At 35.0% G+C, this 13,442-nt stretch overlaps 2 protein-coding genes across 3 annotated transcripts; both read left to right on the forward strand.

The window, feature by feature from the left end:
• Positions 1-426: 426 nt before the first annotated feature.
• LOC110818941 (Protein phosphatase 2C family protein) lies at positions 427-5,312 on the forward strand. Of its 2 annotated transcripts, none has more exons than XM_022047979.2 (5): positions 427-744; positions 1,337-1,760; positions 2,189-2,556; positions 4,535-4,771; positions 4,949-5,312. In XM_022047979.2, the coding sequence occupies exons 2-5, from the start codon at positions 1,442-1,444 to the stop codon at positions 5,216-5,218; spliced, it is 1,194 nt and encodes a 397-aa protein (XP_021903671.1). In that variant the 5' UTR covers positions 427-744; positions 1,337-1,441; the 3' UTR covers positions 5,219-5,312. The 2 variants fall into 2 exon arrangements, with proteins under 2 accessions (XP_021903671.1, XP_021903672.1); XM_022047980.2 differs by having other exon boundaries at positions 440-744; positions 1,324-1,760.
• Positions 5,313-8,546: 3,234 nt separating this feature from the next.
• On the forward strand, positions 8,547-13,287 carry LOC110818968 (protein ALTERED PHOSPHATE STARVATION RESPONSE 1-like). The gene is made up of 4 exons (XM_022048025.2): positions 8,547-10,152; positions 11,476-11,699; positions 11,893-12,116; positions 12,208-13,287. Exons 1-4 carry the CDS (start codon positions 9,174-9,176, stop codon positions 13,046-13,048), a joined length of 2,268 nt encoding a protein of 755 aa, XP_021903717.1. The 5' UTR covers positions 8,547-9,173; the 3' UTR covers positions 13,049-13,287.
• Positions 13,288-13,442: the final 155 nt, after the last annotated feature.

Genomic DNA, 13,442 nt, shown 5'->3' on the forward strand with positions numbered 1-13,442 from the left:
AGGAATTCTGTGCTACGAGATGGAGGATTTGACACGTGTAGGGATGTGGTGGATGGATAGGGGAAAGTAGCAATGAGTGAGTTGTAGTGGGTTTGTTGTCGAACGGACACTTGTCCCACGTGTACTCACGTGAACGTGAGTTCATGGCGCACCCCCAGGACACAATATCATTGTCCTAAGTAAAACCTTGTTTCATTGACTCTCTCTCTCTCTCTCTCGCCATAGTGGTGTGGAGCCCAAAACTGGACCTGTTCTTTGCTGGCTTCTAGCTCTCCATTGTTGGTCTTTTATGGGTCTTGTCTGCTAAGAATTTACAGAAAGGCAAAACCAGAGAGAGAGAGAGAGGGAGAGAGGGAAAGAAAGAGAGAGGGAAGAAAGAAGAAGTTTAGTTGGGTTTGGGCCAATCCTTTCACATAAGAGATTTTATTTTATTTTTATCATTTGGGAAACAATTTTTTTTTAAAAAAATTATTTTTCTTTCTTTTTTGGGTTTTTCTTTTTGAGGGTCTTCTTCTTCTTCTTTTTCTTCTTCTTCTTCTAAATTATCTCATCATCATTTTCACTTCACTATACAGGAGGAAGTCCAGAACAATCAAAACCCAGCATGTGTTTTTGTTAATTCACATGGTTGATCTGATTGATCCACAGATCTAACAATTTTTCATGCCCGTATCATCTCTTGTCTCTTTATCTCCCCAGATCCTCTCCTTCTTCAGCTGTATCTCAAACTAGCCAATTTCGGAGGTAAAACTTTTATTACCTGCTTTCTTTTTCTTTGGGTGTACAGCAGGAGTTGAATAGTTGTGAATACTGGTCATCTGTGGGCTTAATTTTTTCAATGTGAAACAGTGAATCTTCTGGATTTCTCAATGGCTGACCAAGTACCTTGTGTGTGACAAAAAAGTTAAAATTTGACTGTTTTTCTTTTTCAAAGCGCCCTTTTAGCTGGGTTTGGTGTTGATTTTTTATTTTCTCTTCTCTTACCATTGTTAGCCGCTGTCCTATATTCATGGCTTTTCTATTTTCATTAGTAAAAAACAATTGGTTCCGGGTTATGAGGCCTTAATTCTCCCTATATTTATGCAATTCCTACAAGAAAACCAATCAAAAGGTGGCTTCTTTACATCATTTACCTTGATCTGTCTGCTGCTCTAGTTTTATCACTATTATTTCTTTTTGTAGAACTTGTTCTTGCTGCTGCTATTGTTTACAGGAGTAGAGGATGTATAAATTTCACAATTGGGGTTTCTAGTTCGAGTTGTTTTGAGTTCTTATTTCAGGTTACTAGTTGCTATTGGCGTCCTGTTGTTAATTCTTTTGCAGTGTGTTCTTGCAGTGTTAAAAAGGGATTCAATTTGCTATTGGGGCTTATTCGGTAAAAGTCGTTTCTAATGCTTCTTAGATGTGGAGTATTTGGAGGGTTATTTGGATGAGATGAGGGATGTTATCTGGGTTGATGAACTTTTTAAGGGCCTGTTTTCGGCCGAGGTCCGACCGATATGTACACACAAGTTCGGAATCCGGGGGTCGACAAGATGGGCTTTTGTGGTATAAAGACTCAGGACAACACTTGAATGGTGAATTCTCAATGGCTGTGGTTCAAGCCAACAATTTACTTGAGGATCAGAGTCAGCTTGAGTCTGGTTCTTTGAGCACACATGAGTCTGGTCCTTATGGTACTTTTGTTGGTGTCTATGATGGGCATGGAGGGCCTGAGACATCGCGGTATATCAATGATCACCTCTTTCAACATCTTAAGCGTAAGTAATTTCAGCACTATTAGTTTTTTCAGTGTCCACTTCGTTTTTAGGATCGAGTTTGTTTACGTTGTTGCCTCAGGAACTGAATAATTTGAGTGATTCTTGTATTGTGAGGAACATGCTCATTGTTTCATGTTCCGAGGATGAAAATCACTTCTTTAAGCCAAATCAGTGCTCTGGTAAAAGAAAAGTGCAATTTTTTATAACTCAGTTGGTACTTCAAGTAATTTCTAAATACAAGCTAAGCTGGAAAAAATTTAAATAAGAGGACCATTGTCAAGTTCCTTTTCACTACTATGAACAGCTTAGAGGACTGTGAACCTAATGATCCGACTTTTCTTTTTTCATTGATGTATATAGTAGGTTGTTTTTGTGTTGTATACCAACTTTCTTTTCTGAGGTTCAATGATTGGGGTTGTCTTTTTTAGGGTTTGCTTCAGAGCAACAATCGATGTCAGTTGATGTTATTCGGAAGGCATATCAAGCAACAGAAGAGGGTTTTATGTGTCTTGTTACCAAACAGTGGCCTATGAAACCACAAATTGCTGCAGTTGGATCCTGCTGCTTGGTTGGTGTCATCTCTAATGGAACCCTCTATGTTGCTAACCTTGGTGATTCGCGTGCTGTTTTGGGCAGAGCTGTTAAAGCGACAGGGGAAGTTATTGCCATTCAGTTGTCAGCAGAGCACAATGTATGTATAGAATCTGTCAGGCAGGAGCTGCAGTCTTTGCACCCTGATGACTCGCAGATTGTAGTTCTAAAGCATAATGTATGGCGTGTGAAGGGCCTTATCCAGGTAAATCCCTGCTTCTGCTGAATGGTTTTTGTGGTTATTATTTACATTTTAGGTAAGCTTTCTTTTACGGTAATCTAATCCTGTGCCATCCTTATATTCTAGAGTTTCTGATACTAATCCTTTACTGCTGCTCTTTTGGATTTGAAGGCATTAAAACCATAAGAAGTCTTCTTTTAGTATCTTGCTTCATCTCTTGTCATGAGGGATTGACTTCTTGGAAGTTGAGGTGGAAATAAGTTTCATTTTGGGTTATATGAAAAGGGTCAGTGCTGAGGAAGCATTGGTTGACTTTTTAACTTATGTTGGGTTTGGTTAAAGCAAGATGGAACTATATGTTTCTGATGGTAATAATAAGAAATCCTTTATTGTTCAGTCTGGAGGTAGCCACTGCAGAACATAAACTTCAGCAAGGGCATGTTTGAATCTCTGATTTTTTGGAAGCCAAAGGTAGGCCTGAGAGTGCATGTTTCTTTGTGCGAGAGTGAATTGATCCAGATGAATGACCAAGAGAAGGTTGAGAAGATAATTAAGGTTACATGTTTTGGCTTTGTGGTTGTTAGAAAAGACACTATTGTTTACAAAGGTTTACATTTTGCGTGCTCAAACAAATTTGGAGAGAAGGTTGATTTGTCAGCAGTAGTGGGATACAATCTATTCCTAATCCTGTCAAACTCCTCTTCCACCTCTTCAAAAGTGCCTCTCCTGCAATAAAAATAAAAAAAAATGTTCAGCCAATTCTTATTAGAACAATAAGTTTAGGACTGGGGGTTCATATGAGTGGAGTCTTTTGTTTTTCTTGCCTGGCCTCATTTGATGCTAACCAGAGCTATTCTGGGTTGTATATCTTAAGATTTCTCCCAGCTTCGTGACTCACAATTGGGAGATATTTCTTTCTATGCCCTTATTTCCATGTCATAATGATCCAGAAAAATAAACATGATTCCGTGGTGTATTATTTCATCAATATTAGTTATGTATCAGCAACTTGAACCTAACCAGATCATTTTCTGCCTTGCTTTTGTGAAAGTTAGGTATTGGAAATATGAATTTCCAAGTCTAATTGCTAGCAGTTTGGATAATTGGGAAGGAGAGGTAATATAGCTGCTCTCTTTACATGTCTAAATTTGACTGCAGAAGTTATTTATTGGTGATAAAATGTGAAGGACTGCAAACTATTTGCTTGGGGTTTTGAAACAAAATGGAGAAATTTCTGGGATGAATTAAAGCATAAAAATCAGTTGAAGCAGCCATTCCGTGAGTGAAGATGAGGGGTGATTTATTGAAAAGGCTATATACTGAGAATCTCTAGGTTATTTCTGCTGCTAGGTCTTTTTTATGGTTAAATTATTTGGTCATCATAATCAACATGATACTTTATGAGTCAACTGGGAATGGATAGTCAGCTATTGATTGGTCTTAAGGTCGATATCAATGCAATTCCTGTGACTTGTTTCAGTATTTTTCATCGCTGAATATGAGGATTAATTTTAGCTCTAAACAGGATGAATAGGAGCAATTTGCTGTGATGCTAATTAGTTTGGGATTGATTAAGGCCAGAGAGTTAAGTAGTTGAACTTTGGAGCAATTTGGTTTAAATTTCTCATCCGGCATAGGGTATTCGTAGCCCGGTTGATGCACGAATTTAACTTTCCCTGCCTTAACAACTGCTTTCTTAATGGTTGTATCTACCTTTCATTTCGCGGACACGATATTGGAATTTGACTTTCTATCTTCACTGCCAGTTTCATGAAGTTGGTCTCTCGTGTGTGTATTGGCGTCAGGATCCAGGGAACTGGATTTATTGTTTTCTTTCGTATCATTTTCCTAGAGATTAAATATTAACAAGATGATTAATATGTTCAGATCTATATCTAAATGCTTATGATATAACAGTTTATTTGGTATATATTCTTCTTATTCTTGATGTATCCTCTCTTATGACTTTTTCCTGATGACTATAATTTTTTTGACCCATCAGGTTTCGAGGTCCATTGGTGATGTATATTTGAAAAAGGCTGAGTTCAATAGGGAGCCACTATATACCAAGTTTCGCCTCCGTGAACCTTTCAGAAAGCCAATATTAAGCTCAGAACCTTCAGTTACGGAGCACCAGCTGCAGCCACATGATCAGTTTATTATATTTGCATCCGATGGGCTGTGGGAGCACCTAAGCAATCAGGAAGCAGTTGATCTTGTTCAAAATAGTCCACGTAGTGTAAGACCGATATTTCTTATAGTTCAAGTTGTTCAACAAGTTTTATTCTCATCAGATTCTTTTTGTCCTCTGATCTAATTCTTATGCTTTTTTCCCCACCTATTTAAGAGTAATGAATTCAATGGTAATGATTTTTCAGCTGGTGGAAGAATCTAATATTAGTTTGTTTTTTGGCAGGGAAGCGCAAGAAGGCTAGTTAAAGCTGCTCTGCAAGAAGCAGCTAAGAAGAGAGAAATGAGGTACTCTGACTTGAAGAAGATTGATCGTGGTGTTCGCAGGCATTTCCACGATGACATCACAGTAATCGTAGTGTTCCTAGACTCAAACCTCGTGAGCAGGGCTAGCTCAGTGAAGTCTCCGAATGTGTCTGTGAGAGGGGGCGGAATAAACTTACCCCCAAACATATTGGCACCTTGCACTACTCCAACAGAAGCCGTTGGCTACTGATGGACAAGTTATCTCATGTTTGGCTGTTGTATCATTCTCTTTTGTGTGAATACCAGGTAGCTTCCAGAAAGAGATGAAGAAGAGAGAGGCAAAAGTTATAAAAAAAAAAAAAAAAAAAAAGGATTAAGTCTCCAATTCTTTAATGTACACTGTAACTTTCTTTTTTTTGTTTTTTTAAGAAAAAAAAAACTGGAGAACTAATACTTGCTGTTTAGCTTCTGTGCCAAAACCATATAAGAAGATCCAGGGGAGTACAATGAGACAATTACTATATAGTTATTTAATTGCTATAGTTTTTTTTTTTTTTTAATTTTTTTTAATTAATTTTTTAATTATTAATGTAGCCTTTCATTATTTTTCTCTTCTGGGTAATGCTTTTTCCACTATTTGGCACTGTAAATTTTACAACTTTGGCCAATTAAAACTTCCTGTTTTCTTCTTCATGTGCATTCTTAAGGGAGACCCTTTAAGGAATTGGGTACTGAAAATATGAATGACGAGGAATTCTATGTTTTGCGTTAAAGATGTGAGATACTGTAGAAGAAGTAAGAAAGAAAAAAAAAAAAAGTTTTATAAAAGAGTAATCTTTGTCAGGCATTCTCTTCATTTTTTAAAATGGGTTTCTTGGAACAGAGAAAGCAGCGCAGTCCTCAATGACTTCTTGACTTGTCAGTTCATGAAACAACTAAAAATCAACACACATAGAAAGCTCCAATCCCTAATTTTAACATTATATTCCCCAATAACAAAATAATAAAAACTTAAAACTGGCATTGGGAGTACTAACAATAAAAACCCCATGTATTTGAATTTATAGTTTCTGAAATAACTTACCCTAATCATAGAGTTAATAAAAAAAGAAATGGTGGGTTTTACACGGCGGATATTTGGTTTGAGAAAAGAGAAAGTATTGACTTTTGTTTTTAATGGCTGCTCAATGAAAGATTCAACATCCCTTCCCCTGTCATTCTCTACAACTGTTTCAACTTCAATTATTCATTATTTTATAATTTTTAATAAAACATAATTAATTTAATAATGGAGAATTTTCTAAAAAAATTGTTCTCTTATAATTGTATAATTATATTATTTAAATTATATAATAAATTAACATTGTGAAAAGCTAACTTGGAAATATTTCAATTGAATGATTGGGAAAAGAAAATAATATTTCTACTTCTTTTAACCCTTATTATAATCACTCTCAGTTGTAATATAATCAATCTATATTATTATGTATTAGGAAAAGAAAAGCCATTATATACTCTGCCGGATAATAGAATTTCATGAAAGTATTTTATGTTGACTTTTGGATTTTTATTTTATTATTTAAAAAAAAAAATCTAAATTTTATAAAAAAAATAAAAATCTTATTTTTAATACAAAAATACAAAAATATTACCTTTTGATATAATATACATATAATATATTTTTGTTTCTAATTTAATCTACAGTACTTAATTAACTATTTCTTACATATAATTATTCATTTTGTTAATATAAATTTACATATTTAATATATGATAAAATGTTGATGTAATACAATATGATATGATATTCAAATAAAAATATACGAGAATACAATTTAATTTAAATTTATAATTTTTTTAAAATAATAATTTATAAAAAAAAATAAAATGTTGGATTAATGTTAAGATTAGTAAAAATAAAGTTTTAGACACAAATTAGGAAGGAAAGATAGTTGTGTAATTTTATGGTTGAAACCTTTTTTAGGTTTATTTACATTAAATATAAATCAGTATTTTTTTAGAAAAATTAAAATAATATCTATAAATATTTTAACTATTTTTAATTACATAATTAATATTTCAATTAATCTTTATGAGTTTTAGTTAAATTTTACTACAACTGTGTACGTGTTATTCATTATTCAAACAATATATATATTATTATTATTATTTTTGAATCAAATGTAAAATTCCAAAGTTGAGGTGGAATTGTCAGGCAATGAGTGGTACAACCTGATCGAGTGAAGTTATCATTCAATTCCATACTTACATGACTACATATATATATGTATGTATGTATGTTACCTGCACCCAGATCGTTAGAAAATTTGTATAAAGATGTTTTGGAGAAATATCTGCAAGACATTGACTTTTATTCTCCTCAATCCTCAATTAACAACAAATGAAATGATTATATTACAAACTTATGAAGGTGTTTAAAGAGTAAAACAAGACTAATACGACAAAACACTGTCTCCCTCCTCTGATCTCTGCAGTGGTCTCGTCACTTTCTTTTTACTACACTCACCCAGTTTGACTTCTCCTTCCTTTTTCACTCAATTCTCTGCCAACATTTTTCTATTTATCTCCTTTCATTTCTCCTACAATTTTAATTTACTCTCTCTCTCTCTCTCTCTCTCTATATATACATATATATATATATATATTTCAATTTAGCCTTAAGCATATGTATGGTTAGAATATAATTGATGATTGATTATTTGGTCACTTTCATTTTAAACTTTTTTGAAAGCTCAATTTCTAGACAATTCCAGTCACAGAGTTCGTGCAAGCCAATTATAGTTTTCAAGTTTATTGGCTAATAATTTTTTAATTAGAAGCCAACCATTACACTACAGCCAAAATTTATTAAGTAATTTTTTTATACGAATTGTACTTCATTAATGATTATTTTCTTTTTAAAAAAACATATAAAGAATGTTTATCTTGTTAATATATTATTTGAGTTAGTTTAAATCTGTTTATTGTAGAATTAATCGGGTGTACAATATAAATAAATAAAGATCATATGAGTGTTAAATTATTGAATTCATTTGATATTTTCTTTAAACATGAGATTTCTATATGACAAAATAAACTCAGAAGGAACAATTATATTTATCTTTATTTATAGACTAGAAATTATTACTAAACAAATCAACATAAAATAGAATATTTAATCTTCAACAAATAAAATATATTAATCTATGACTCCACAAATTTTGACAATATAATTGGTACATGTACAAAAATTATTTTAATATCTAGATTAGTTAAATAATTGATAAAAATAAAAATAAAAATAAAGAATTAATTACAAGATAAAATTAGTGAATACATTTAAAAAAATTGACAGGTGGGACGATCATTTTTACAATTACAAACCCAATGGTTAATAGATAACGTGTGCACAATTTTTTGTGAAGCTCCAATTTCACGATTATGAAAGGTAAAACAGTAATTTAATTGACCCACGATAATTAAAAAATAATAATTATTATTAAAATAAAATATTTAATTTAATACGGAAGTAAATTTAAAAATAATGAATATGTTTGGGAGTAGGGTGTAGAGAATAGATTACAGTGGTTGTATGGCGAGTACAAGTTGGTAGACACAATGGCAAACTCTTTTCTCTCTCTTTCTCGAGCCCCTACCTTCTTTCCCAACCCAACCTAGGGACTATGCTCTCTCTCTCTCTCTCTCTCTCCAGATTCTCTGCTAAATTTTTATCATTAATTACTACTAATTAAAACTTATAAAATCTATGTTTTTCTTTTTGTTTTTGGTTCTTGTTTCCGTCGAGCTAAATTTCTTGTGTATACAACAATACAACCATTACACATGCAGAGTCCTTCGTGGTCAAATGGGATGCTCCAAAACCTTTTCAAGAATAATCTTTGCAGAGAGAAATAAAAAAGGAAGCAACTTTTTTTGTAAAAGATGAGATGGGTTCCTCTAGATATCCTCCAAAAGCTTCGTTTTCCTTCCCTCATGCTCTTCAAATCTAACCTTATTCCTAGTTTTTGTCACAGCTTCTCCTCCTTTTTACCAGTTATCACAAAAGAATACGCAGATTCCTCCAAAAATCTACCTTTCTCTCACTTTTACCACGTCCCTGTTTTCTGAAAAAAAGACTCAACTTGGATACAGTCAAAGATAGAGAACAAAGGAAGATAGTTTACGGCTTTAGGAGGAAGGAAGAGATGGGATGTGCAGCTTCTAGGCTGGAGGAAGAACAAGTTGTGTCTATTTGTAAAGAGAGAAAGCGTCTAATAAAGCTAGCAGTAGAGAGAAGATATGAACTTGCAGAGGCACATTGTAGGTACTGTCAAGCTCTGTATGCAGTAGCAGCAGCCACTAAGCTCTTTGTTGCTAGACATTCCCCTCATTCTTCTCCATACCTCATCACTTTCCCTCCTCCTTGTCCTTCACCTCCACCAACTGATCAACAAAATGTCATAACCAACCCAATGTTTCTTCAACAAAAACCATCTGAATCGACCCATGAAGCTATTATTTGTGAGTCATGTCAGCCTTCAACAACATCCACGGATTCTACCGACGAAGAGACTAAAGAAGAGGAAGAAGAAGAGGAGGCGGAAGAGGAGGAAAAGCAGCAAGCAATGGTGAGAGAAGAACCAGAACAAGCTCGTGGGTACTTTTACATGCAAATGCCACCACCAATGCCGTCTCCACAGAGAGATTTCGGGTGGGATTTCTTCAATCCATTTGACGGTGTGAGACCAGAGAGTCTCAGTGGTTACCGGAGAAGCCTTGATGAAGATTTGAGGGTGGTGAGAGAGGAGGAAGGGATACCGGAGCTGGAAGAAGAAGGGGAGAGAGAAGAGGAAGAAGAAGAAGAAGAAGACGAAGAAGAAGAAGAAGAAGAAGAAGAAGAAAAAGAAGAAAAGAAGGAGGTGGTTGTTGAAGAAAATAGTAATAAGGAGCATCACGAGGAGAGTGGAGGTGAAATGGTGAAGGGGGTAGAGGGGTGTAATGTTAGCCATGTAGAGCAGAAGGGACTTACAATGATTGATTCTCCTGAAGGGGGAAGGGAACTGCTGGATGCATTGAAGGACATTGAGGATCATTTTGTTAGGGCTTATGATTCTGGCAAGGACGTATCAAGAATGCTAGAGGTCAATTTGGTCCATTTGCAGTCCGGTCTAGAGGAAATAAAAGGTGGGTATTTATCTTCTTATTATGTTATCTGCATTAGTCCTACATTCACTTCAATATAGCTTTTGTTAATTATCTTTACATTATCTTTAGCGATTCTTCGTAGTTCTAGTTTCCCTTTTCGTTTATGTACATTGTCTTGTTTATGAAGCTCGGTAACTTATTCTTTTTGTCTTTCAAAAAGAATGAGATAGGTCTGGGTGATTATCATGCAAGTATTTGTTCTACAGAAGTTGAAAAAATTGTATTATTGACTGTGCATCTCCTACAGCCCAAGATTTTTGGATGTGGTTGTACAGACAAACTGCTAAAGTGGCCTTTCATCTTTCTAACTTGAATTAGCCCCATGTATCTTGTTTGCCTTCGGCTTTTGGCTTGTCCTTTTGAGTTAATTCTACCGTTAGGAGCTTTTTTTCCTTCATACTTTTTGAGAAAAGTTATTTGCTGCTGCATTTTCTTTTAATATTCCTCTGAGAGAGCTTATGCTCTTCTCTATTGTTGAAGATGTTCTACAGTTTTTTTTTTTTGTGGGGGTGGGGGGCTTGTACGTGATCTGTTAGGTCTTTAACAATTAAGACCATTTATTTTTGCAATTCCAAGTTTGCTAGCTGTTTCATCTTTGTATCATTTTCTGTAATGTGCATTTTGAGTACTCACATGAGAGGGGTGATATACTTGAAATCATCTGTTGAATTTACTGGAAGATAATGAAAAGAGCTTAACATGCAATTCAATTGCCTAATACCTGATAGCCTGGGGTTGTCAGTATTTACTTTCCTGCAAGGCCTAACTCCCTGCGATTACTTAACAAAATTACTTAATAAAAAAGGTTTATTCATCATAATACTAATTTAAAAAAAATATTTACCAGTACATGCCACCATTAAAATGTATGCTTATTATTTTCATAATACATTCTTTTTTATCCAAAAAAAGTGTGTTATTTTTTCTGCATAATTTGGAGATGAATCCCACTCATTGTTTCTTCTTGATGCGTTATGCTATATATTGACCCCGTTAGATAAGTTATTTTTCTCTTAAAGCTGAAATTTCTGAGATCTTTATCTCCTGCTTTGGCATGTGGGTCTAAATTCACTTATTGCATTTGTTATGATTACACCATAGAGTTGGTCCATTTCTCTCCCTTTATTCTCTGCCATAGTTCTTTACTTTCTGATAATGCAAAACTCTAATTATGCTCAGGAACATTTGCAGTCATTATTTTATTCGGAAACATATGAGATAAAATCTATAATCTGCACCATAAGTTTCTTCCAACTAATAATACACATTTTTTTTTTTTTTTTTTCTGGTTTATTCACGCAGAGAACTCAACAAAATTAATCCAAGCTCTTACGTGGCACCGCTCCATTCCATCAAAGCCTTCTTCATGTAAGAGTCTTGTAGCATCTAGTTCGAAAAGTACTTCGGCATGGACTGAATGTAGGAACTATCTCTTTGAGGATTATGGAGGAATGGATTCAGGAAGTCATTCCCTCACGCTTGAAAGGCTATATGCTTGGGAGAAGAAGCTCTATGAAGAGGTTAAGGTAAGTTCAACTATAGTACAAAAATCTAGCATCAGATATCCGTTTCTTTACCTTGTTTACAAATTTATATTATCGACAGAGAAGTTAGTCTATATGCAAAAGGTTAGACAACTCACTACCACTTACTGGGTTAGCTGAGAACGATCGAATCATTTGCATTGAGTCTTTGACATCCACTAGAACTTGTAATTAGGCTGGAGACAGCACGAGGAAGATTTATCAAAGAAAATGTTTGCGGCTGAGGAACCAGGATGTTGAAGGATATGATGAAGTCAATGTAAACAAAACCAGAGCAGCAGTAAAAGAATTGTATGCCCGGACTTTAGTTGCTATTCGAAGTGCTGAATCAATCTCAAAGAGAATTCAAAAATTAAGAGATGAAGAACTGCAACCTCAAATTGTTGAACTGCTAAAGGGGTATGCAAATCTTTTCTAGAACCATGTAATCTCACCTTTTACTTCTTCATCTAGGTTCCATTGGGGTTTTTATTCCCCTTTTCTTGTGCAGCCTAACAAGAACCTGGAAAATTATGCTGGAATCGCATGAAACACAGAATAAGATCCTCTTTGAAGTGAAGTCTTTTGCCTGCCCAACATCTGGCAAGTTCTGCAATGATTCTCATCGACTTGCTACTCTCCAGCTTGAGGCTGAACTTCGAAATTGGTGTGAATGCTTTGATGAATATGTTGCTGTACAAAAAGCATATGTTGAAGCTCTCTATGGTTGGCTAACCAAGTTCCTGGTACCAGACATGGAATTCTACCCGAGAGGGAGGAGTTCGTCAGTGCCATTCAAAGTTAACGGTCCCAAGTTGCTTGTGATTTGCCATGATTGGTTAGCTTCCATGGATATGTTACCGGATAGAGGAGTAGCCTTTGCCCTGCAAAGCTTTTCAAAGGATGTGAGGGCATTATGGCATCACCAAGGGAAGGAACAACAGCAGAAGAGGAAAGTTGATGGTCTAGCTAAGGAACTCAACAGGAGGACTCTAGCATTTCAAAAGGCAGAAACCAGGTTTCTAGAGTCCAAGCTTATGGAGCAGAAATCTGAGTTGGAGATGGAAAACCGGAATGAATACTTGACAGAGAAGAAGACTCAGTTGGATATCTTCAGAAAGAAGATGGAGATAGAAAAAGAGAAGCACCACAATTACATGCAAGAAACACAGAGAATCACTTTAAATGGATTTCAGACTGGATTTTCTAATGTATTTGAGTCATTGACAGGATTCTCTAAAGCCTCATTGAAGATGTATAAAGACCTCATGATATACAGTGAGAATGCTGAAAAGGCTGGGAACCAAACCTATATTGAGGACTCCCAAGTTGACGACAAGGCCAAGAGATAACATGGCATTCACTACAGTTTTAGATCGTGAATTCATGGGTTCTGTAATGGGTTTGTATATTGTATGTAGTGTCAAAGCAGCTCGCGGAGACAAGTTTGTTTATTTACATCAGTATTCTTCACTGGGTTTCCACTTTGTTGAGTTGATAATTGTTCAATAGATATGTAATGGCTTGCACATATGTTGTTGCAAAACCTGTAAATTTTCAACTTCTACTTAGACATCAAGGGACTCAGGAAGTGGAGATTTAGCACTGAAACTCCTTAACCATAATTGCGGAAGTGAATGAATACCCTTGTGAGCTAAGGCATTTGCCTCGGTCGAAATAGCACTGCTTTCTACAAAAAAGCAACAGATTCCCAGAAACATGCCAACACTCATCTTCCTTTTAGAG

The sequence above is a fragment of the Carica papaya genome, chromosome 6 (assembly GCF_054855325.1).
Source record: "Carica papaya isolate Zhongbai chromosome 6, ASM5485532v1, whole genome shotgun sequence".
NCBI lineage: Eukaryota > Viridiplantae > Streptophyta > Magnoliopsida > Brassicales > Caricaceae > Carica > Carica papaya.

Coding starts and splice junctions, on each gene's coding strand:
- LOC110818941 (XM_022047979.2), top strand. CDS start 1,442: ATGTTATCTGGGTTGATGAACTTTTTAAGGGCCTGTTTTCGGCCGAGG. Junction 1,761..2,188: donor CCTCTTTCAACATCTTAAGC/GTAAGTAATTTC, acceptor TGTCTTTTTTAG/GGTTTGCTTCAGAGCAACAA. Junction 2,557..4,534: donor GTGTGAAGGGCCTTATCCAG/GTAAATCCCTGC, acceptor TTGACCCATCAG/GTTTCGAGGTCCATTGGTGA.
- LOC110818968 (XM_022048025.2), top strand. CDS start 9,174: ATGGGATGTGCAGCTTCTAGGCTGGAGGAAGAACAAGTTGTGTCTATT. Junction 10,153..11,475: donor CGGTCTAGAGGAAATAAAAG/GTGGGTATTTAT, acceptor TTATTCACGCAG/AGAACTCAACAAAATTAATC. Junction 11,700..11,892: donor AGCTCTATGAAGAGGTTAAG/GTAAGTTCAACT, acceptor ACTTGTAATTAG/GCTGGAGACAGCACGAGGAA.